General features: G+C 27.0%; 2 protein-coding genes across 4 annotated transcripts in view; one reads left to right on the top strand and one right to left on the bottom strand.

Annotated features, from left to right (window-relative positions):
- LOC126900680 (organic cation transporter protein-like) overlaps positions 1–22,667 on the bottom strand; it is a 42,432-nt gene extending 19,765 nt beyond the window's left edge. The window contains exons 1-3 of one of the 2 annotated variants that reach the window (XM_050676589.1): positions 22,582–22,599; positions 22,432–22,538; positions 18,498–18,703 (exon numbers count right to left, since the gene is read on the bottom strand). In XM_050676589.1, the coding sequence (XP_050532546.1) occupies positions 18,498–18,597 (100 nt within the window). In that variant the 5' untranslated portion in view covers positions 18,598–18,703; positions 22,432–22,538; positions 22,582–22,599. Of the gene's footprint in view, positions 1–18,497; positions 18,704–22,431 lie in introns of both variants that reach the window. The other variant, XM_050676580.1, reaches the window with a different exon arrangement.
- Positions 2,285–5,850, top strand: LOC126900801 (uncharacterized). Of its 2 annotated transcripts, none has more exons than XM_050676762.1 (2): positions 2,285–2,457; positions 5,308–5,850. In XM_050676762.1, exons 1-2 carry the CDS (start codon positions 2,434–2,436, stop codon positions 5,848–5,850), a joined length of 567 nt encoding a protein of 188 aa, XP_050532719.1. In that variant the 5' UTR covers positions 2,285–2,433. The 2 variants fall into 2 exon arrangements, with proteins under 2 accessions (XP_050532719.1, XP_050532710.1); XM_050676753.1 differs by lacking the exon at positions 2,285–2,457 and adding an exon at positions 4,459–4,630.
- Positions 22,668–24,517: the final 1,850 nt, after the last annotated feature.

Here is a 24,517-nt window from a genome sequence, read left to right as displayed (position 1 = left end):
TATTTAAAACCGTTAATCGTGACACGCACATTTTTGACAGTAAACCCAGAGTTGTGTAGTAGTATACTACTATTAAATTAAATGAAGTGATTTTATATATTGGTTAATAAAACCTGCGCCAAAAATGTTATTCCTTCAATCAATTGTCAATCATATTGATAAATGACAATTTTTCTCTTTAGGTATGATGAGAAAATTTTAGTTTAAAGTTTAAAGTAACATTGACGGACACTTAAATAATTAATTATTATACTGCTTAACTAACAGTCAACGGGTCATGGATAGAACTTGTACTTTTAAATGACACTTTTGTATCTGATTCTTTCATTATAAATACAAATTTTAATATTACACAAAGCAACCAAGGTTTTCCATAGCTAAACTCAAACATTTCAAATGTTCGTATTCTTACCGATTTTCATTACAAGGATTCGTTTTATGTAACTAATATACTTAAAAGTAAATTTGTTTTATACTATGTTAAAATGTATATTTATTTAATAATCTTGTATAAAAAGCCTAGTACAAACAATGGCACCGTCATAGAGTGGTTAGCAGCTGTGTTCCTCCCCTAAAATTATAATCAATGTTTGGATTATTTTAGTAGTGATAAACTTTTTTTTTGCTTATTCGATTTTTCCTAAATATTAAAATATAAGTAAAAAAATTTGGTGAGCAATAGAAAAAGGTAATACCCCCTCCCACAATTATTTTCTGGTTGCTCCACTGTGCACAAATAACTTAATTTTTAAAACTTTCTTCTTAATAGATTAAGATATCATTGAACTCATTAGCATTAGTTACCAAAAATAAAGAGAAAACGGGCAAACTCATTCTTTGAATTTTATCTGTTATAAAAACCATTGATAATTAAATTTTTGCATCAAATAAAACACATAAGAAAAAATCTTCAAAATAATAAAAAATGATTTAATTAAGTGTAAAATGTTGATGATTGTTTGTATAACAAATTAGCATTGTAAATGTCAGTGAAGGCCGTATGGGTTAGTACATAATACTAAAGTTCGTATTTATTTTAATTGCTTAACCATAAAGATCTTTCACTGGTTATATTCACATTAAAGAATTGCACATGAAATTTTCCACTCGAATATTCATCTAAACACACTATTAATCACATTAAAACCAATGATTTCTCAGTACTCATTATAAAAGTATTGTAACTAAATAACAGAAATAACAACTCTGATCAAATTCTATAGCACGAATTGTTCAGTATCTTTATAATATTACATCGAGGACGGTCGATTTTTTTAACTCATACGATACTCAATAAGGATAGTTCAAAAACTCTTAAGTAGACATAGTTGTATACCTATACGGAAATTGTACGGCGACAACGCCTAAAGAGCAGACGATTTCTTTTTTTTTTTCAAACATTGCTTCCATAGATATGCTACAAGACAGTAATAATACAAGAATAACCCAATACCAATGTCTGCTTGAAGGACATTAAGTTACTAATGTAAAATCGTACAATGTGTTGCTTAATTATAAACAAATTTATTTATTAAAAGTAAACATTTTTTAATAATAAAATACTTCTTCGAATAAATCATAGTTAAGTCGAATTAATTTAACTATTGTTGAATACAAGTAACTTGTAACTACTCTTCCTACCTATGCTATTTAACAAATAGCAGTATTATAAAATCAAATATTTAATCTTCTTATCCCTTAGTTTTGACGGGTCGCTTGGTAAGCAAATGGAAACAAGTTTCATAGACTTAACATCATAATCTATAAGTGGCTAACTTTTCTTTTTGAATTCCTCTTTTACTTAAGATGTGCATGAACGATTTAGCGTTAAGAAGCAAATCTTGACCTAATTCCTTTAAGATTTTAAATTACCTACTGAAAGTCATATTATGATGGTAACAAATTGTAAATTTCGATTTGTGCTTTTGTTCCTGATAATTTAATTAAGATAAAGTAAAAATGTATTTTTTTTAATAATCAGTAAAATTATTTTAAGTATAGGTGATATCTATGAGTAATTTATTTTTAATTAGTGAAATAGTTGGCACAAATAAATTAATTGCTTGGTAAAGATAAACAAATGGATAATCTATAACATTAACATTAAATCCAACCTAAAAGAAAATGCGGGAGAAATTTGATTAAAAAGTAGTTGAAAACATAAAATTTAAAACCGGAACAAAGATTGTACACACCTACCCAATAATGAGTGGCATAACTTGATTTCATAAAAATCGTAAATTTTATGTGTAGGTTTAATGTACTCTTTATTTCTACATCACATTTTCAAGTACGCAGTTAACTCAGTCATAACTAATAACTCAGTGTAATTAGTAGTGCTAATAAATCGAAGAATTCGACAATCTTGCAAAGTACTTATTAAATAGGCCTACTATCGTTTCATTATTGCAATCTAAAAACAGCACATTAGCGATGGTTAGACAATCGATTTTTATAGTAAGTACTGTCACACATGCTTTTTAAACAGTTTTATTTTATATCAGAAATTATTTTGCTGTGATACCGAAAAGTTTCATTACTATGAAAAATTTGTATTATTATTTTTCAAGACGTCAATATATTACATTAAAGTAAATGAAACATAAATGTATACCAAAGCTGAAAAGTATTAATGAAAAACATTAGAAATACAAAATACAATTCCTTTGTATCCCAAAGGATACAAAAGTGGGGCGGCCACTTCTCATCTGTTATACAATTCTTAAAGTATTTATTAAAAAATTATTTGCACTCATATAAGTTCTATTCAGTAATTTTTTAACTATAGTTATTTAACGAAATTATTATAATCATTCGCGGCACATTAGTAATATGAAATAACTTGAACTTTTTATGAGTGACGACAGTGTCAAATATATATTAAATAAATAAATTTTCAAGTTAAACATAAGTATTTTGTATAAAATTTAATCAATGTAACATTCAACAGACTTCAAAATTTAGTACCTAAATGTTTGTGTAAAGAATCGTGTAATTAGTAATACTGATTATGCATAAAAAAAATGATTCATTTGTTTATTTGTTACAATTTTTTGGTTTACCACGATCCCATACTTGACCTAATATAATACTTACATAGTAATGAATATTACATTGATAATTTTGNATTGTTTGTATAACAAATTAGCATTGTAAATGTCAGTGAAGGCCGTATGGGTTAGTACATAATACTAAAGTTCGTATTTATTTTAATTGCTTAACCATAAAGATCTTTCACTGGTTATATTCACATTAAAGAATTGCACATGAAATTTTCCACTCGAATATTCATCTAAACACACTATTAATCACATTAAAACCAATGATTTCTCAGTACTCATTATAAAAGTATTGTAACTAAATAACAGAAATAACAACTCTGATCAAATTCTATAGCACGAATTGTTCAGTATCTTTATAATATTACATCGAGGACGGTCGATTTTTTTAACTCATACGATACTCAATAAGGATAGTTCAAAAACTCTTAAGTAGACATAGTTGTATACCTATACGGAAATTGTACGGCGACAACGCCTAAAGAGCAGACGATTTCTTTTTTTTTTTCAAACATTGCTTCCATAGATATGCTACAAGACAGTAATAATACAAGAATAACCCAATACCAATGTCTGCTTGAAGGACATTAAGTTACTAATGTAAAATCGTACAATGTGTTGCTTAATTATAAACAAATTTATTTATTAAAAGTAAACATTTTTTAATAATAAAATACTTCTTCGAATAAATCATAGTTAAGTCGAATTAATTTAACTATTGTTGAATACAAGTAACTTGTAACTACTCTTCCTACCTATGCTATTTAACAAATAGCAGTATTATAAAATCAAATATTTAATCTTCTTATCCCTTAGTTTTGACGGGTCGCTTGGTAAGCAAATGGAAACAAGTTTCATAGACTTAACATCATAATCTATAAGTGGCTAACTTTTCTTTTTGAATTCCTCTTTTACTTAAGATGTGCATGAACGATTTAGCGTTAAGAAGCAAATCTTGACCTAATTCCTTTAAGATTTTAAATTACCTACTGAAAGTCATATTATGATGGTAACAAATTGTAAATTTCGATTTGTGCTTTTGTTCCTGATAATTTAATTAAGATAAAGTAAAAATGTATTTTTTTTAATAATCAGTAAAATTATTTTAAGTATAGGTGATATCTATGAGTAATTTATTTTTAATTAGTGAAATAGTTGGCACAAATAAATTAATTGCTTGGTAAAGATAAACAAATGGATAATCTATAACATTAACATTAAATCCAACCTAAAAGAAAATGCGGGAGAAATTTGATTAAAAAGTAGTTGAAAACATAAAATTTAAAACCGGAACAAAGATTGTACACACCTACCCAATAATGAGTGGCATAACTTGATTTCATAAAAATCGTAAATTTTATGTGTAGGTTTAATGTACTCTTTATTTCTACATCACATTTTCAAGTACGCAGTTAACTCAGTCATAACTAATAACTCAGTGTAATTAGTAGTGCTAATAAATCGAAGAATTCGACAATCTTGCAAAGTACTTATTAAATAGGCCTACTATCGTTTCATTATTGCAATCTAAAAACAGCACATTAGCGATGGTTAGACAATCGATTTTTATAGTAAGTACTGTCACACATGCTTTTTAAACAGTTTTATTTTATATCAGAAATTATTTTGCTGTGATACCGAAAAGTTTCATTACTATGAAAAATTTGTATTATTATTTTTCAAGACGTCAATATATTACATTAAAGTAAATAAAACATAAATGTATACCAAAGCTGAAAAGTATTAATGAAAAACATTAGAAATACAAAATACAATTCCTTTGTATCCCAAAGGATACAAAAGTGGGGCGGCCACTTCTCATCTGTTATACAATTCTTAAAGTATTTATTAAAAAATTATTTGCACTCATATAAGTTCTATTCAGTAATTTTTTAACTATAGTTATTTAACGAAATTATTATAATCATTCGCGGCACATTAGTAATATGAAATAACTTGAACTTTTTATGAGTGACGACAGTGTCAAATATATATTAAATAAATAAATTTTCAAGTTAAACATAAGTATTTTGTATAAAATTTAATCAATGTAACATTCAACAGACTTCAAAATTTAGTACCTAAATGTTTGTGTAAAGAATCGTGTAATTAGTAATACTGATTATGCATAAAAAAAATGATTCATTTGTTTATTTATTACAATTTTTTGGTTTACCACGATCCCATACTTGACCTAATATAATACTTACATAGTAATGAATATTACATTGATAATTTTGTTTTCCAGGAAATTAATTTACTTACAATGACTTGGTGTGTTTGGTGCAAACCAGTGTTCATAAATGATAATTTTAATATAACACAACTGTCAGTTGTACAAAATAAAATTACCGAAGAAAGTATTCATTTACTCTCAACATTAAGCTTCCCACCACCAGCCTTATATCTTGCTAATCCTACAAAAAAATGGGCTTTAGTAGATTTTTCAAAACCTGACCAGCGAGGTTCATATTCAGTTTATGATGAACCAGAAATTACTGGCATTTTTACAACAAAAGAACCGACTAATTCGCCCAATCTATTTGACAACATGAAAAACAATGAAAAAGATAAGGACGAAAATTATTATAATAAAAAAAGAACCCCTAGTGATGGAATAAAGCTGCACGATGAAAAAAATAAAGGTGATGAAGCAAACCAAAAAACAGAAAAGGAAGAAAAAGCCTATAAAAACGATAAGGATGAAAATAATGAGAAAATTAAAAGTAAAATCAATAAAAATAATGAATACATTGACAATATTGAGTCAGTAACAAACACAGATATGTAATATAAGTTTTATTATATATCTGTAATCACGAAAACTAGATGGGTCAAAATTGTAACATGAATTGGTGACACATTAATCACCTCATAGTAACTAATATCTTACTTTGAAAATTANTAAGTTTTATTATATATCTGTAATCACGAAAAACTAGATGGGTCAAAATTGTAACATGAATTGGTGACACATTAATCACCTCATAGTAACTAATATCTTACTTTGAAAATTGTAAAACATCTCATGTACGATTACAAAAAACACGTATGAAAACCGACATCATAAACTATAATACTACGGTAATATAAATGAGATGTAGTTCAAAACAAGTATTTATAAAAAATATTTAGAAAATTGATAACTTACACAACTTACATGTTACGTACATATTATCGAGTATTCAATAATAATATGTATTCGTGACATATATAAAATAATGACTACAGATCAAACATTTAAAGTAAAAAATCTATTTTAAATTAATCATAAAATATATTATCTTGTAAACTGAAAAACCTCAATTTNGTAAAAAATCTATTTTGAATTAATCATAAAATATATTATCTTGTAAACTGAAAAACCTCAATTTTTGCCGTTAGCGTGTGAACTTATCTAATACTACCAAAAACTGAATCATATAATATTACTAATTGATTAAGCAGCAATTAGCGACTCTTTTGCTAGCCACGAGTTGAAATAGTTGGTTTAATTTAGTTTGTTGAAGTAGTTCATGTAAATAATATTTAACTACAATAACAGTCATTATATTTAACTATTATTCCTATTGTCAAAAATTCAAAATTAAATAAATCGAACTATCTATGGACTGAATTAATTATTTTATTTATTTACATAGCAAGATATTTTTAAAAAATATTTATTACTTTCGAAAGTTAAAAATGCATATGTTAACATATTTAATTAAAACCTTATTTATTTTTACCATTTATTCCTTGACACTAATTTATTTTTAGTTTAAATAATAATTTTATCGATACTAAGACATACGCAACTAATATAGTATTGATGTAAATAATTTGTCTATACTCTGCCCGAAATAAACATGTTCAGCTGAATTTTACTATTGAAGATGATTTAAATCAGCAAAATACATTACACGGTCCATTAATAATTTTGAGCAGCCCACACTATGACTAAATTTACTATGAAGTACATTAGAGGAAACTACTCTCTCCCTAATATATATCCGCAAGAAATTTTCATGTTGAACCATTTTTAAAAGGTATATATCACCTATCTTTTTAATACTTCTCTTAAAACCGGATGTTTTCAATCTTTATGTAAAACATATTTTTTTGTTATTGTATTCTATTAGAATATTAATGTTATAAAATGTAATATTATATTTGTAATTGTTAATTTAGTAATTTTTATATGTTTTTGTTTTTATTCTATTAGTTAAGTCAATTATTGTACATCATTGTTATCATTATATTATAATTTGTAATGATTTAGACTTATAACCTTTAATGCATGAGGATAAATCCGGCATCACTGATTTAGACAATATGTGGATAGGTGTTGTAAGTAATTTTTTCTGGGGATCATTTTCTCCTTAATCCCTCTTCCCTCGGCAAAAGGCCACGTAAAAGTACTGATAATACAGTTAAATATTATCTTATACATTTTCAAGTTCTTCTAAACAAAATATATGTTGACTAATTGTTACGTAAATAATGTCACGTGTGATAAAATATCAATGTTAATAATTCGAATTTTGCTTGATTCAACTTAAATCTTAAAATTGTTGTCATCGGTTAAAAAATTATCATCAAATCTAACAATAATAACCATATTTATATAATCATTAATTTAATTATGCATTAAACACAAATTCTAAAACCTATCCCAAGTACAATAGGTTATCGCCCTTATGAAATTAAAACGATAAATCAAATTTAATTTTAATAATGAGATGTGTATATTGAAATTATATTGAGTCGAGCTATTACAATAAGGAAGGGTATCTTTAAAATACTCTTAAATATTTATATATTAACATCTCTTAAATATTGAAAATATCATCATAATTCATATGAATTCAAATGATTTATTGAATTTTGCTTACACCAAATGAATTAAATATAAAATTAATATTTTAGAATTCTAACTCAATACACTGCTTTGTCAATGTTAATTGTCCTCGTGAATGATGTATGGCAAAAACAACGTTAACCTAAAAGATTCAAATTGATTTACCAAGTACTTTACCAATTACATTATTAATTAATAGTGTATTTTTTTAATTAAAAAATGTAAAAAAAAAGTTACGTAAGAAAGCAAACACATACACTTTTCTCATGTTATCAACATCTTATTCTAACTCAAACATTGACCTCAGATCTCTAGAAAGCAAAAATAATAAAATCCGTCACCCCAATGATAAGGGTAGATACACTGATAAATACAAACCAGGCTCAAAGGTTTCATCCGTTGTCCGTTATCCTATCATTCATCGTGTTAATGGAATAAAGGCTTAAGACTCGAACCCAACGCATCAAAATGTAGGCCGACTTTTTTTAATAAAAACACGTAATAACTAAAGTGAATGGGGAAAAAGATCAGTGTTTTAATTTTGTCTGTCATAATCTTATTGCAATAACATAACTTTAACCATAAATTTCACTTATTAAAATAAATAAATAATCATGCGCAAATAGATTACATTTACTATAATATTTATTCTGACATAAAAATCGAAAGCAATGAATATTAATTTTTAAAAACAACAGTTAAAGATAAATTGATTTTTAGTACCTACATTATTTTTTAATTTAAAAATTCAACTTCAAATCACCTAATTTAGAGACATGTATCTATAGCTAGTGTAATCGTTGTTGCAAATAAATAGATTCTCCATCTACTTAACACCTACAAGCAGATTTCACTTCTTTTTTTTTAATTATGTAAGGAAAAATAAAATAATTTCTTATATTATTGTATAAATAATTACTGGTTTTTTTTTTTCAAATCTTATCTTTTAATATTGTGAGTGTGCAAATTTATGGGGACAGTATATTTATTTGGTCTTTGGAAATTAAGCATTCCGAAATTTAAAACACTATTTACGCTTATAAACGTATTTAAGTTAAATATAAATACTTTTTTTTATAGGACGGTGTGTTGAATGAGCATAAAACAGTTAAAATCCTTTTTAAACATAATATTTCAACTACATATTCGAGAAAGACGTAAGATACAGATTTTTGAAATATTTAACAAATACATTATGTTTTCATAGGCGCATTATGTTTGAAAATGTTCAGAAAAATTCTGGTTGACTTTGTACAGTGTCGGCACTACGATTTGCATGGCCCGTAACTATATAAAATATTTAAAGGGCGAGACCCAGTGTGGTTGCACACTCTTTACACCGACACTGACTTTGTATATATAAAAATCAATCCACTGATTGGCAAAAAAACTAGATATAAATCCACAGTGGTTAGCTGTTCATTTATATAATATATGAAATCAAGTACTGTAGAAAATAAGTAAGTCTAATACTTAACGCCCTCTAGGTTAAAAATTGGTCACATATACAGAGCCATTACTTAGGTACGCTTCACTAAAAATCTTTGAAAATATTTGAGCTAATTATTATTTTATTTTTTTAACAATAATGATTCTCTTAAATGATGCCCTAAATTTTTTTAAGGAAGTAAATTTAACCTTTATAGTTTAATTTCTACACAAATACTTTAAACTAACAAAATATATAAAAAAAACTGATAAAATCATCCATAATATTCATGGGCGTCCGCAAGGAGTAAAGAAGCTTCCCCTTGACGATTTATTTGATCAATTTTCTTAATAATTTTGTATGAAAAATAACATTTTTTTACTTTAATTAAATTTGATTGTGAAAGGCAGAGTTTTGAACGTTACTCTTATAGATTTATTATATGTAGAATTTAAAAACATAAGTCAATATTACCGAATGTATAATTTCCTTTGAACTAATTTTTTACATAATTTTTAAAATTAATTTTTATCAAAGAAAACATATCATTAATCATTAATATCTGATTATTAATTTCAGAACTAACGTTATAATTTGCGAGGCACATAACAAATTAAACCTAATCAACTAACTACTAAATCACTTTGTGCAAGAGGTTCCTGAAATAAGTGTGATGATCTATACAAGTGCCCTGGTCACTAAAGGTGGAGTTAAGAAAAAATATTGGTCGCAAAATTTACTTTTTAGGGGAGATTTGGTCTAGAAATCCTCCCCTAAACTTCACACTTACCAGACATCCCTTTCATTTCCAGATCATTGCCAGCCGTATATAATAAAATAGTAAATCCACATACCGAATAGAAAAAACAATTTTCAACCTTCGACAAATATCTGCGGACACTCTAAATAATATTTGTCACCTAATTGCTTTTGCAAAAACATTTATTGCTATATTCTTACCATTTATACTATACACGTTGTATTTTCAATTACTTAATTCGTAATACATATTAATTAACATAGAGGGTGATGCTGATGTGACAATTATACTCTTCTGTACCTCGGAGCTACTGACGTCGAACTAACAAAGAGCAGTTGTGTTTGAGAGGCTATTATTTGATACAGTTTTTGATTTCATCACTTTTGTCTTACTTTTATTGTTAATAACTTAACTTATTTTATTCGACGACTCGTCTATCGCCAATTGTGATCATAGCAAACCAACTCCGTCTAACTTGGATATACCTACTAACCAACTGTACTAGAATTCATGTCAGACATATGGTATATTACATATAACTTATATTTAATGAACATCTAAAATATAACTCGTTTACATAAATTAATAGTTTAACTTCATTATATGATATCTCACTAGTAACTAAGGTACACGTTTGTCTGTGTCTCCTTCGGGTTATTAATACTCATTTAAGGAGATAGGAACAATATTTGGACAGACATCGGGCAGCTTCCGATTATTGGTTATGACCAATATCCTCCTAACACTTTATAAACGCCAATATTAATTTAATTTTGGTGTTAAAAAAAAATAACATTCCAACTACTTTGTACTATCCAAAAATGATATTTTTTAAAGTTAGCCTCCAACGAAATTCGCAGGACATCCGCAGAAATTGGTCATAGAGGAGCAAAAAAATTTTTTTAATATTTAGTTTTACTGATTGTTAAACAGGCCCAGAGATGAAGGAGGGGTGACTGAGATCAACGGCAAGTGACCACACTTTTTTTGGTAGCCATAAGTGCAATAAGAAAGATTTAAACCCCCTTCAGTGAATGATTTAGCTCCCCAGAAAATGAAAAAAATGATCTATGTTATCATTTACACGTATAGTGTTTTATATGATAAAGAGAAAATTAAATTAAAATCCTAAAAAATGATATTCTAATAGGCCTATTGGCGTTGTAAAAAAAAAAGTATCAAAATAAAATTTATTTTGTTAGTTCTGTTTTAATTATGTATTATTTTAAAAATTAAGTATCTAAATATATTTAATGAATAAAAACCAAACCTCATGTGATTAATCTATAAAAACAATGCCTCAAACCTTATATTAAAAAATAATCTAATAAAAATAAAATTTTTTTATCATTTAATAAAAAAAAATTTATTTTACAAAATTTTATAATACACAACGAATATATAAATTGACCAAGTAAAAAGACAAGGGGCACAACTGCTTTCTCTGTCACCCCTACGAATGCCCATGGTTTCCCGTCATTTAAACATAAAATTTCTAGCTATGTGTGTGTCCAAGGACATGTAATCGTTTTCTTTCACCTTAATGGTTCTTTAAAAATAAAACAATAACCTAAGCGTAAAAAAATAAAAGTGAATTTTTCATGTGTTTGTTAAGTTGCTTTATAGTTGTCGTAAGGAGTTGTTTATTGTAATATAAAATATATTTTTATTTTTGATCATTATTACATTACATTAAACTCATATCTATAATTTCGTTGCTAAAGAACCAATATTACCTATCTCATGTTTTGGCCAAAATAAGTTAATAACACTAGTATATCTAAAATTTTACAGAAAATCAAATGGTACATTCAGATTTTCGATAAAATCAATAGATAGCGCGCTAATCAAATAATAAAAAAAGTTTTTATCTATTTCACAGAAAACTGTTTTTTGTTCTCCTGTAAAACTTACAAAATGAGAAAAGTAATCTTATAGTGACTTAAATGGTGCTGTTATAGAATTATTCTATCAATTAAAATGTAAAATGAGTAAACGTTTCAAAATCAGTGGCAATTTCATAGTGATGTTGTAAATTTCATAATGCCACACCATCAAATGTTTGTTAAAGTCATAAGAAGTCGTTATTTTTAAAATGTATATGAACTTTTATTACTCATTGAGGTAATTTAGGACATAAAAGGCAAATTTATCACCAAGAGTTAGCAAAATTTACTCACTCTAAAAATTATCTTTAGGATCGCTTATGTTCAAAATACTAAAACTTTATTAAAAGATTCAATTTAAAGATTTTGAGACGAAACTTATAGTAATTGTAGGAAAATTGATGAAAAACGAGATGTTTTTATTTATTAATGTATTCAATCAGAGGAAGTCTAAATTTATAATATTAAAAATTATACATATTATTCTGATTCACCTCATCACAAAGTATTTTATTTAAATAAATATAAGTATTTTTTTGAACATAACATTACACAGTTATGCTCTTTAAACAATTAATATACAATAAAAAAAAAAATGAATTTATTAGTATAATTTATTTAAGACAAAATAAATTCCATCATTTAAATACACAATAAATAAAGGAAAATTAATCTTCATTCTTCGAAATTTATAATAGCAATAGCATAATATTTTTAAATATAAATTTATCTTTAAAAAATGTGTTTCATTAAGTATTTATAGTCATAAATTAACTTAGAATGTATTTACTGTGCGTCCAACAGAACAAAATAAATAAATTATGTTAAATGAAAAATAATTTTAAAGTATGATTGGTTCCTAGAATTTTATAAAAAAATACAGGTTTCATACTTAGTCATTAATTGTTATAATTATTTTAGCTAATAAAAATCTTATATGTGGTGAATTGAAAAATGTTATTCACAATTATTAATTACTACTGTATACTAGTCACAAATTATTTAATCCAGTGACATTTATTTTTCATTGATAATTTTATGTTCTAGGAAATATAAAATTTGTATGTAATTTATTCATTCGACAACAATGTTCATGGATAAGCTTCGTTTTCCCTAACATTATCTTTTGTTATGAACTAAAACACTGTTATTTTATTAATAATATAGGTAGCAAAACATTACCGTCATAAAACAATAGTACATTATAAATTCTTCTTTTTTACATTTCAAATGAAAAATAATAAAGAGAAGTACTTTAACGCTTGTTAAATAGTAATTCATTTGTTTATAACATTTGTTTTTGACACTTGTAGCTTTCTTGTGTATAATAGAAGTATTATTAAATAGTATTGTCAGATGTCAATTCTAAATAAACCGAAAAAATGCCCAGATGTGAGAGGCTATTTAAATAAGCTAATTTATTCTAATCCATTGTTATGATCTATATAATTAATATCTACTCCAGGCACAGTATCAAATAACTTAAGCATGCGTTCTAAATGATCCCGTAGGTACAAAATTAAAGAATTTGAACAAAAATTTATTTTACTATTATCAAAAAAATTATTTACTAATACTTCAGTTATAGTTTTTTCATTTAAAGAAATTATCTAGCGAATTTTAAAATGAAGGTTGTCTGATGCGATTTCAATACGCACTTTGTGTGCTGTACTGTATTTTTTCATAATTTATGTAATCAAATATTACAAAAAATATGGAAGAAGTAAGATTCAATTAAATGTACATTTTTATTCATTAAATTACGATTTATAAATCAGCCATTAAAATATCATAAGTTCAGTTTTCAAATATCGTTAATGATGTAACAAATTTAAAATCTTTAAATATTCAAAACGAACTTAATGTTTCATGAAAAAAAAATTGTCAAAAAAACCTATTTCCAAGTGAGCAAACACGTTTATTGTTTATTTTACCCTTAATGACACTACTCCATAACTATAAAATTAGAGTGGCTAAAAATAATAGACAAGTTAGTGTAGTTATAAATAAATTTGGCTGTCCTTTCAATATGAATAAGACGAATTATTATTAACTGGTTTTGTTTTACAAACAACATTTCTCTATATATGAGATAAAGTTTTTTATATTCACATTTATTTCAAAGAAGTTGGGCATAGTTATTACAATAATTAAATATATAGCTATACTTTAATTGTCGATAATTATTTTTATATTATTAATTTTATAACTACAAAAGTATACAAAATAATATAATAAAAATTGATCAGTCGTGGCTAATATTATTTAAAATTAAAACTGTATTAAAAACACTAATTTAAAACTAAAAAATATTAATAATATTTAACACAAAAAGCCACAAATAAAATTCGCAGATACGTATTTCGGGATCAATGTTATCGTTATCAACGATGAACACTTACTGACACCCCGACCAGAAAAATACCCTTTTCTTTACCCCTAGTGTCGTTATCACAAAGTATTATTGTCACATTTTGCCACTTTACACAAATTTATTAATGAATTTTTCAGTTACCAATTAATTAAATTATTCTTATATAAAAACATTTATATTGTCTCCCTTATGTTAAGTTCTTGGTAATTATTTACATTTTTAATTAGTTTTATGGTTTTAATGGAGTTAATACATTTATTAACACGTAACCGTATTAATAAATGTTCAGCCGCAGAAGATTTATAAACTTCTTGATCATAATGTTTTTTGATTGTTCTTTAAACCTGATCCCTATATTTCTTTTTGTTTATTGCATCACTTTATTTGGTTTTTCTTGTTATGTGATCTAATATGTTTAGGTTTTTAAACAAATAAAAATGCACAATCACATTTGTCTTCTAAATATAATTTATGAATTGTAATCAAAATTTATAATCCTAAACCTACAATGTGGACATGGTAGGGCCAGTGGAAGGGCAGATCCATCAATGCACTTGCCAAGGATCCCGTGCTTCATGAGGCCTTATATGCATAAACGAAAAAAGATCTCTTTTACTAAAAAAGTGTCCCGCGAAAATGTGTTTCGCGTTGTGCGCCGAAATATCTAACGTTCTCAGTAGTAATATTTAAAACCCGAAAATAAAATATGAATATAGAAGATTCTAGACAGTTTCTATGATATTCTGGTCGCTCAGCTTTTCAAAAAATAATTTCATATGGATAACCACGTGCGTGAAAAAAAAACGCCTACTATCAAATGGTATACTTATTATGTATACATCGCGGTTGGTATTATTAATTTACACTTTGCACAAACGGTCGTGACTTCGGTCGGCCAAGGTCAACCGGGTTCCTTGCTAGGAGAGTGCTTCGCCTAGTAGAAAATACCATTTAAAAAATGCGTTCTTTACGATATTCTTCTTTTTCAGAAAAACCTCTGGAACACCTTATTGTTACTCAAAGTCCCATTCGTTTCCACCGTTAATGTATAATCCACTCCAGTGGGTCCAATATAATCAACTACAACGAAAAAGACTTGCTATGGAACTGATAACAAACCCGGTATTATTTATTTGATCGTTAGCCTTGTGGCTCGTACATTATGTTTAATACATTATTACGTCTAAACCACATGCGCATCTCAATCCATCCTAAATAACCGTATAACAATAACATAAGTTTACTATCGACCGTATTACCATCAAATTGTAATATAATCGCATCTCACTTGAATGGCGTATAATTTATCATCGCCCAAATACGTTTACGCAGTTACATAATTGAATGAAGTAATGTTGTATTGTTATTGTTTCAATATTTTCTTGTTCATTTTGACCAAAACACTAACTTCCTATGGTATTTCTCATATTCTATCGACGATAATTGTCAGAATCAACTATTATCCCGTCGTGCAACCACCACAAATTAAGGTCATATGATTCTGCGGTATGTTTTTGCGTATTTATTCCAAAAAATATAAGCCACTTGTTACGTTACTAACGATCGTCACCACACAAGTGATAACTAATACGCCTTAGTGGTTTTTAAATTTAAGACTGCTAAATCAAAATATTACTGTTTTCCAACAGATTGCGATTGTTTGTAGGAAGAACCTGTAAAAATTATAACTTCGAGAAAATTATAATGCCAAGGGCGGCTCAAAAGATAATTTACGCGGCTATTGGTTCCGCTCGAATTTTCACACATCTTCCGTCATTCATGCCCAATTAAAGGAATTGGTAAATTATGTTACATGCAATTTTTGTGATCTATAGGGTTTCAGCGAACAACCGCATTACCTTGAAGGCATATACTAATGTATATGTGTCATATTATACGACGCATACTGTAAACAAGAGTATAGAAGACATACACGTACGAAACATTAAGCATCATAAGTAATATGAATGCGTTATGAAATCAATGTAATTTCAATTTGTGGTGGCACGAGTGTTGGTTGACTAATTTAATACAACTTTTTTTTTAGAAAATCTATGTGTACTCAAGGAACGTTTTTTATTAAAGATGACTGAACTGGTATGATATTATCCATTTTACAACAAAAGTAATATTGATGGGATTTAAGAATTGATTAATTGTAAACTAATCGCATAATACAATATAATCGCACAATTTTTTCAAACAAATTTTAACAAATTTAACACAATAAACAATTCACCATGACCCAATATTACCGTGCGCAGTTGCAAACACCTTGTGCAAACAGCGTAGACACCACGACTTGTTCCAGACATACGTCATGTCCCTCATTAAATGAAATATTGTACCTCATACTTAACATTTATCGGAAAAATTTACACACGCAGTCATTTGATGGTAGCGAGTTATGAAGTTGAAAAATAATACCAAGGCTTACTTCTAGTATAAAGGCCCCTAATTCTTTGTGAAAGGTAAGATACAAAAAAAAATCCTCAATGTTAAAATCCTGATTATATCTTTGGCGAATTGTAAAAACACAACTGTACAATATAATGTACCACAAGGTTAGATTTAAATTAGTTTTAAGTCATTAATGGAAAAAATGTTTGTACTTTATTTGGAGTATATAATTGTAGCGAGTGATACAAATAACACAGTTTGTTTCGTGCTAATTTTTATATTTTTTAATTTAAAACTTAAAAAAGGATAAGATACTTAAACTAGTATTATGACTGGGACAACCGATTTAGGTTTCTAATCTACCTCTTCAATAAACAGAGATTTTTATTAAATAACATTCATTTTTTACTGTATAACTTAAAAGTAAAAAAACGAACTGTCCGACAAAACCTTGTTTGATCACATTTCTGACAACGCTACGCTGTATTTAGCTGCAACTATAGTAAATATCTAATCCGGATATCGACACCCAAACATCCATAAGAGCCAGTAGACAACTTGCATGCAGTTTTAACAAGACCCAACCTTTTTCAAACTACTCATCGTAAATATAATTGTTTACTATGTACTTTCTATATACATATAGACTTTCTACCCGAGAATACATTTACGACATACCTACGCAGAAACGCCATTGCAATTCGTTATAGTGGTCAGCAATAAATCATTATTATTTACTGATTCAAATTTTCTTAACGGTTAATTGCATAATCCAAAATGAAAACAATAATTATTTCAGTATATTTTAAAGAAATATTATTTTTAATTATATAAAACGAAAAATTAGCATGAACTCGTGTTTTAAAAGGCAAAGTAATAAGGTAATACTGAGCTTGGATTGCTTACGTTGTTATTTGTTTATATTTTATTGGGTAATGTTTTTGTTCCCTTGTTTTTCCAATTTATTATAATTACACTATCTATAATAATGTTATGAAAATACAACGCACATTTTTAATAATTTATCAAATTTAAATATGTGCATAATATTAAAAATGTGATGCATATTGACTGCTACCCAAAGGAGACTGTGGAATTCTTCAAATTATTCACTGGCGGAGGTGAAGGATAATGAGCAAATTCCTATGCGACTGAGCAATACATTATGCGATTGTAACTCTTATATAAAGATAGAATCGTTTTGAAAAATTATACATTTATAATCAATGCATTAATTCTAAAAAAAATACAACGCCTAATTGAGTCATGATAACTGAACTTGACGAGCATAGTGTACACTATTGAAATATATTTTCCAAATGAAACAAAAATGGTCTAAGAACACCTAGACTTGTATATGTGCATAATATACTCATTTTTCTTAATAAATTCTTTTGTATTCTTAACTTATTAGAAAATGAAATCAAAATGTTAACTATTGGTTTTCTTACCCAATCAATATTTTAAACCATTAATTTAAAATCCAAGGTTAATAGCAACATTATAAAATGTAAGAGAGACAAAACATTATTTGTTTTAGTAAATATTTTTAACGACCTTGCTAATATTTTACTTTATTTTAATATATGACAAAAAGTGTCAACAAATTTTACAAGAGATCGTATGATCATCTCCGTTGTTTTTCTGTTTCTATAGTTCTAAAACCTTGATTTCTTTCGGATCCAGATGACAGGTAAAAAATATTAATAAATCTCGTACATTTAAACCAATAAACAACTAGCTTCTTACCTGATAGTCGGCGGTTTTCTCTAGCCAAGCCAACCGAAGTTTTTCGACCTTCGCCCAACAAATACGCGTCCAACTCTTCTTCGGTCCACTTCTCAGACATATTGCTCGATCAAATCTTTTATTCGATGCTATTATCACCGGTCAGTTCTATATTCCATCGACAAACCACTACGATAGCGGAAACTTATTGTTTTGCAATATACTTTCTGAAAAAACATAAAGGCAACGATATTAAATAAGGTTCCGAGATTGACAGAAAATGCTGCTTATCACATGACGAAGAAAGTATCAACAGCTTATAAAAAAACTATAAACCGTTTGTTAACATCAACAATACGCAAATTTTAATTAGTTTATTTATTGAAGTCGCATTACAACTGATAAAGTATAAATAACTTAATAAAGGTTTTTTCGATTCGATTTGAACAATTTGAAGTTTAAATGTTGTTTCAACTAAGACAGCAGGACAACACGATTATTTAAAAATCGTTTAAAATTTTAATTAATAATTGTTTTGGGTAATGTGTAATTGTAATGTATTCGTCATAATTAGTACACGCACGCCCGGAGCTCGCAAATAATATTAAGTTGACAGCTTAAAGTGTGTGAGTATTTAGTTCAAGGAACGGTGCGCGAGTTTCAACCACATTATTATTATTATTATTATTGTATTTAGTAGGAAAATAAAATTGTACTCGTCGTCGTCACCTATACAAGGTATTATTATCATATCATTATTAACTAATAGTTATACACACATACATTAAACAAGTATTGACGGGAAATCAAGGCCTCCTGAAGACATCGAATACCATCAACAATTATTACCTAGCTATTAGTATACTTATTTTATTTTAAAATTCTTTTGCCCGGTTTTTACGTCTAACAGTATTCGTACCGGTGAATTTATGCATACAAAAGCTGGCAGTGACATTTTGAAAGGATATAGTCGATGCAACTAATTTTAAATGGAAACCGCCACACGCAACCAATTATGTCACGAGCGATTAGCAAGTACGTTAATTGTGCGATGTTCCAAAAATAAATAATCATTACAAATTTTATATTTTAAAACTCCCTTTCAAGTGCCAAAAATAAAAAAAAAAACCAGCACAGGGGGGTCGTGGCACAGTGGTGACATGGCATAGTTGGATCAAGTATAATGATATCTGACAGTGATTAAAATCACTATCATAAAAAAAACGCTTCAATGCAAATCTTTAAATAGTGTTTAATTTTAAAAATTGGTGGATTATTCCAAAAGCTACATGATCTGCTGGTTCCTTATTTCTTTCCTGAATGAAAAAGGGATTATTAAAAATATTATTTCTCATAAAAAAATTATGTTGATCCATACATTTTTCAATAAGTTATAGCATTATAAAGTTAAAAATGTAAAAAATAAAATCGATAATGTTCTCACAAAAATAGCATTCGGTAGCCATTTTCACCACGAAGACAAGTCCAGAGGTCAAATTTTTTTTTCCATAATAAAGAACATTACATTAGCTTTAATTTAAGATATATATAAAAGTGTCAGACCTTCCGGAACACTTTCAAAAGTTGAACTGAATAAGTTAATTTTTTGTGAAAAAGTTGTCATTTTAAATCATCCCCTGTGGGCAGGTAAAATGTTAAATTTATAAAAAAAATATACCAAATGATAGGTAAAGACATCAAGCATCTATAAAAAAAGTTGTAATAGGCACAAAAAAAAAAATAAAAAAAAAACACATCCTAGTTAAACCAATACCTTCTCAGCTTCGCATCGAAGCTAAAAAATAAAAAAAATTCGGTGTATAATTTCACTTAGCCGCTAAAAACACAAATGCCACAATGAATCAATTTATGAGTTTATTAGAAAAATTAATTTAGACTGCCGTGAGTTCGCCGACCGCCAAATGATAAATACCCTTCACGTGGATTACACTTCTGTTCTACACGTCATTGATGATTGTTTAAAACAAACATCATTAGCCGCTGTAACCTCAGGGCTTGTGTTCAACAAACGTATTTCATAATCAGTGCGATATAGAGGTGTTTTTAAACTTTTTAATAATATATGAGGCATAAATGATAAAAAGAAATTCCACAGGTAAAGGGTGGCCCAGCATATCCTGTCGAGTTCTACAACATTTAATCCAGTTGATATTTTTTCTATTTTGTTGAAATAATTGACACACTTTTCAACAATAATAATACCCTATTGTGAAAAGATATTTTTTATTAATTTATAAAAGTATTTAAGTAAATACTTTATATATGTTTTAAGATATTAATTGGTAATGTTCTTTGATATTAATATTTAATCGATGAAATTCCACAACAGCTCAGAGTTTGTAAAAATTTCAGTTTTTATATATTTTACGGTATCAAATAAATGTCATAAAGAACATTATAGAACTAGTGTTGCTCTCAGACTTTGAAGACCCGGAGGTAATTTTACTTAGGGATCTTACAAGTAAAAAAAAAAAATAAATAATTTTGTATTTTGAACTTAAATTATTAAAAACTATTTAGCCTATTCTAACAGTTTGACAATTATCAAAAAATATATATAAACTGGGCCACACTGAATAAAAATAATTAAATTATCCTGATATGGTCTCTATCGTAATGTACTTTATTGTTCACTGGTAGTAATTAAAAAAAATTAAACGAATATGTGAATTATTTTGTACAATTTTTGAGGAAGCATTCAGAGAATCAAAAAAAATATGTTTCTAAAACACCCACCAGTAAAAATCTATAGAGTTTAGAGGAATTATTAAATTATAGAACTTTTATTAATGCTAAGTCTTTATGAACTATTTTATGAACATTGTAAACAATAGATTTATCTGATATTTAATTGCACTAATTTATTAATCGCATTTAGTAATTTACCACAGTCTTAATAAAATCAGAGTACTCTAAAATTATTCAACTTAATCATAATACAAAAACTCCATTAACCATTATGAATACATTAAATGCACTTGCATTTTTACATTATGTTCTAGATAATAAACTATTTGATCAAAAATGCAATTCTTTGATTGAAAGTGATAATATAAAATTTTATAAGAAAATAAGTTTTGTTAAAGTTAGATCAAGTATTTAAATTTTTATCATACCAAAATCTATGTAAATCCTGTTTAATCGTTAAATATTTAAGAATTAAATACAGAGTAACAGATCTAACTGACAACTCATATAACTTATGAATTACATAACAAAATAATATTTAACCAAAATTTATAAATACCATAACATAGATAAGATTTAAAGAATAGTTAATTGTTGAATTAACTTGAAAACTAAATATCAGAAAAGTTTTCTTATCTAAAAAATTAAGAATTACTGTTAGTGCTTAAGTCTTTAATAAATTATTTTAAACGAAAAACATTAGAGAAAAAATAATGATATACATTTTTAAAAGACATTTGTATTAATTTACGCGCGTGAATTTAAAAATAAGTAAAAATGGCGGGAAAGTACTTAATGTGTTTCCAGGCAATTTGTTTGAGTTTTTTCTTAATTTTATGAAATAATTATTGTAACACTATTAATTTAAATTTAAATTCCACAATTAATATTTTATACTTGTATTACAAGTTCATAAAAGTAGTTGTTCATGAATTCCTCGATTTGTTCTACAATATTAAGCAGTCCGTCTTTTCATTATAGCTAATGTAGGATAAAAATTTTTAATTTAAACTCTTGACATAACAGACTACTACCTTAAATTTGTTAAGAAATATGTACTTAATTATATAAATGATATTCTTTACCTAATAATCTTGAAACTCATTACCTGAACAACATCTCCCCAAAAAAATTATCACAAGTTAAATTTTAGAAAAAATTGATAAAAGTTGAATTATTTCTCAAGATAACTATAGTTATAGAAAAATATCCAAAATTAATTATTAAAATGATAATAAAAACTTACCCTAAGATACCAACAAAAGAACTTTGATCTTCACGGAAAAATCAAAACACACGCACTATGTACGAAAAACTTATATGTCTCGTTAAACGAGTCCACTGTAAAAGTAACTTTTTTCAAAAATATAATTTTATTTGTATAAACAAAAATTACCAAGACGTGCGAACCGTTCGATATCAGAAACCTGACTTGGGTTGTGTGTTCACTCTCACACCGGTTTTGTGCTTCACAGTAGGGTCATAGAGAAGCGCAGAGTAAAATAATAATAATACTTAAAATATAATGGTAATAGAATAAAAATGTATAACATAGCGCCGCGGTATGATGTCTCACTGCCACCACCAAAACGTCCTCCGATTAGCATGGCAGCTATCTTCCCACGAAGACAGCGTTCGCCCAAGATAGAGACCGGTTTTTATGTCGTTTAGTTATTGTTTTTTAATCCTTTATAAAGCAAATGATAATAAACAATAATACATTAATTTAGTATATTTTCAAATATATTGAGTTACCATCATGTTAGAGACAATGAATGAAAATACTAAACTTTTGTTTACAATCTTTTGATGTATTAATTATTAGTGAAAAAAAAAACCAGCAAAATAGTAATTTCTGCACTACTAATATGAAATGTTTTGGTAAATAGAATACTAATTAATTTAATGAAAAAGTTATTTTGTTTTAGAAAAAATGACAATGCTTATTTTTATTAAGGCCTTTGTGAAAAGCCCAGCGGGTGTCATTTTTGTCCTTGAAATCAAATTTTACGTAATATATCATATAAGCAATGACGGTTTAAAATGTAATTAACAAGTGCGATTTCACTGATCGTCAAATTCAAAAGGGCTCAAAAGTAGGAAAAATGAGATGTATTGAACTTTTTGCGAGTAAAAACTTTTTTTCAAATTAATTCGGAAAAAACGATTTATTTTTTATGGAGTGCCAAATAAATTATTACTCGAGTTTTTGAAAGACCAAAATCTGTTATTTAATATAAGTGTACGAATGAAAATATACATTTTTTAATGATTTTAAATTTAAACGCCTAGTTATCAACGTATGTGTACAAAAATTTAACTGAAAAACTTGATATCATTTTTTTAAATAATATTAATTTATAAATCTGTTGATAAAAGTTTGATTAAAAAATTGAAAATAATTTTAGAAATTAAGTAATATATTGTTAAAAATAACTAAAAAATATTAAGTTTTTACGTTGAACATTAAAATTCCCAATTTAACTACAGTACTTAATATGATATCTCCCAAAAATCACAATAATAAGATATAAAACCATCAAGCTCAAAAATGTTGTTTTATATAAAAAAAACAGATTACAGAATGGTTAGATGTCAACCTTATCAACGTTATAAACATGGCTCTTAGTCTATCTTTCTACTCTACTTTACTTTTTTCTCCTACATTGTTACTTTTTTATCTATTTCGTCAAATTCAGGGTCGCATTTAGGAATTTTGCCGCCTGGTGCACTTAATCTTGCCGCCCCCCAAAAGTGTTGGATTGGGTTTTTTAGTTGGCGTATTTAATAATTCCGAATATTCAATTAATTGATTTTCATTTGCCATGGTTTCAAAAGTACTATGTAGAGGATGTTCACTAAAAAATTATAAAATTTTTCATTTATATAAAACTGAAATAACGTACAAAAGTTAACATTTGATTTTTAAATTACTTTTTATCACTAGACTCATTTAAAATCTGTTCAGCTGTAGTCTCTATTTCACTTGGCGAATTGGAGATTGATTGCCAAAAAATGAAGTTAATTTTGCGGTTTGAGAAATGACTTTTTGTTCTTTTTCTAATTTTAATTTAGCAACTTTTTTATAAGCACTTCCACTTAAACGTTTTCTGCCATCTCTCATTTTAATACGTTAATAAATAATAAAATATACAAATAAAAAAAAACACCTCAACATATTAACTCGGTCACTTGTAGTCGAGTACTAAACACAATGAGCTGTCTGTACACAACACATTATTAGTGTGACATTATTAGATAGTAATTTTGTGAAAAATGAGACAAATTATTGTGTTTTAACTTTCTTAGTATTCCAATAATAATCGACTATC

This window comes from Daktulosphaira vitifoliae, unplaced genomic scaffold (assembly GCF_025091365.1).
Source record: "Daktulosphaira vitifoliae isolate Bord-2020 unplaced genomic scaffold, ASM2509136v1 Scaffold_1, whole genome shotgun sequence".
Lineage (NCBI taxonomy): Eukaryota > Metazoa > Arthropoda > Insecta > Hemiptera > Phylloxeridae > Daktulosphaira > Daktulosphaira vitifoliae.
The sequence above is the reverse complement of the archived record's forward strand: the minus strand, read 5'-3'. Positions and strand labels throughout refer to the sequence as shown.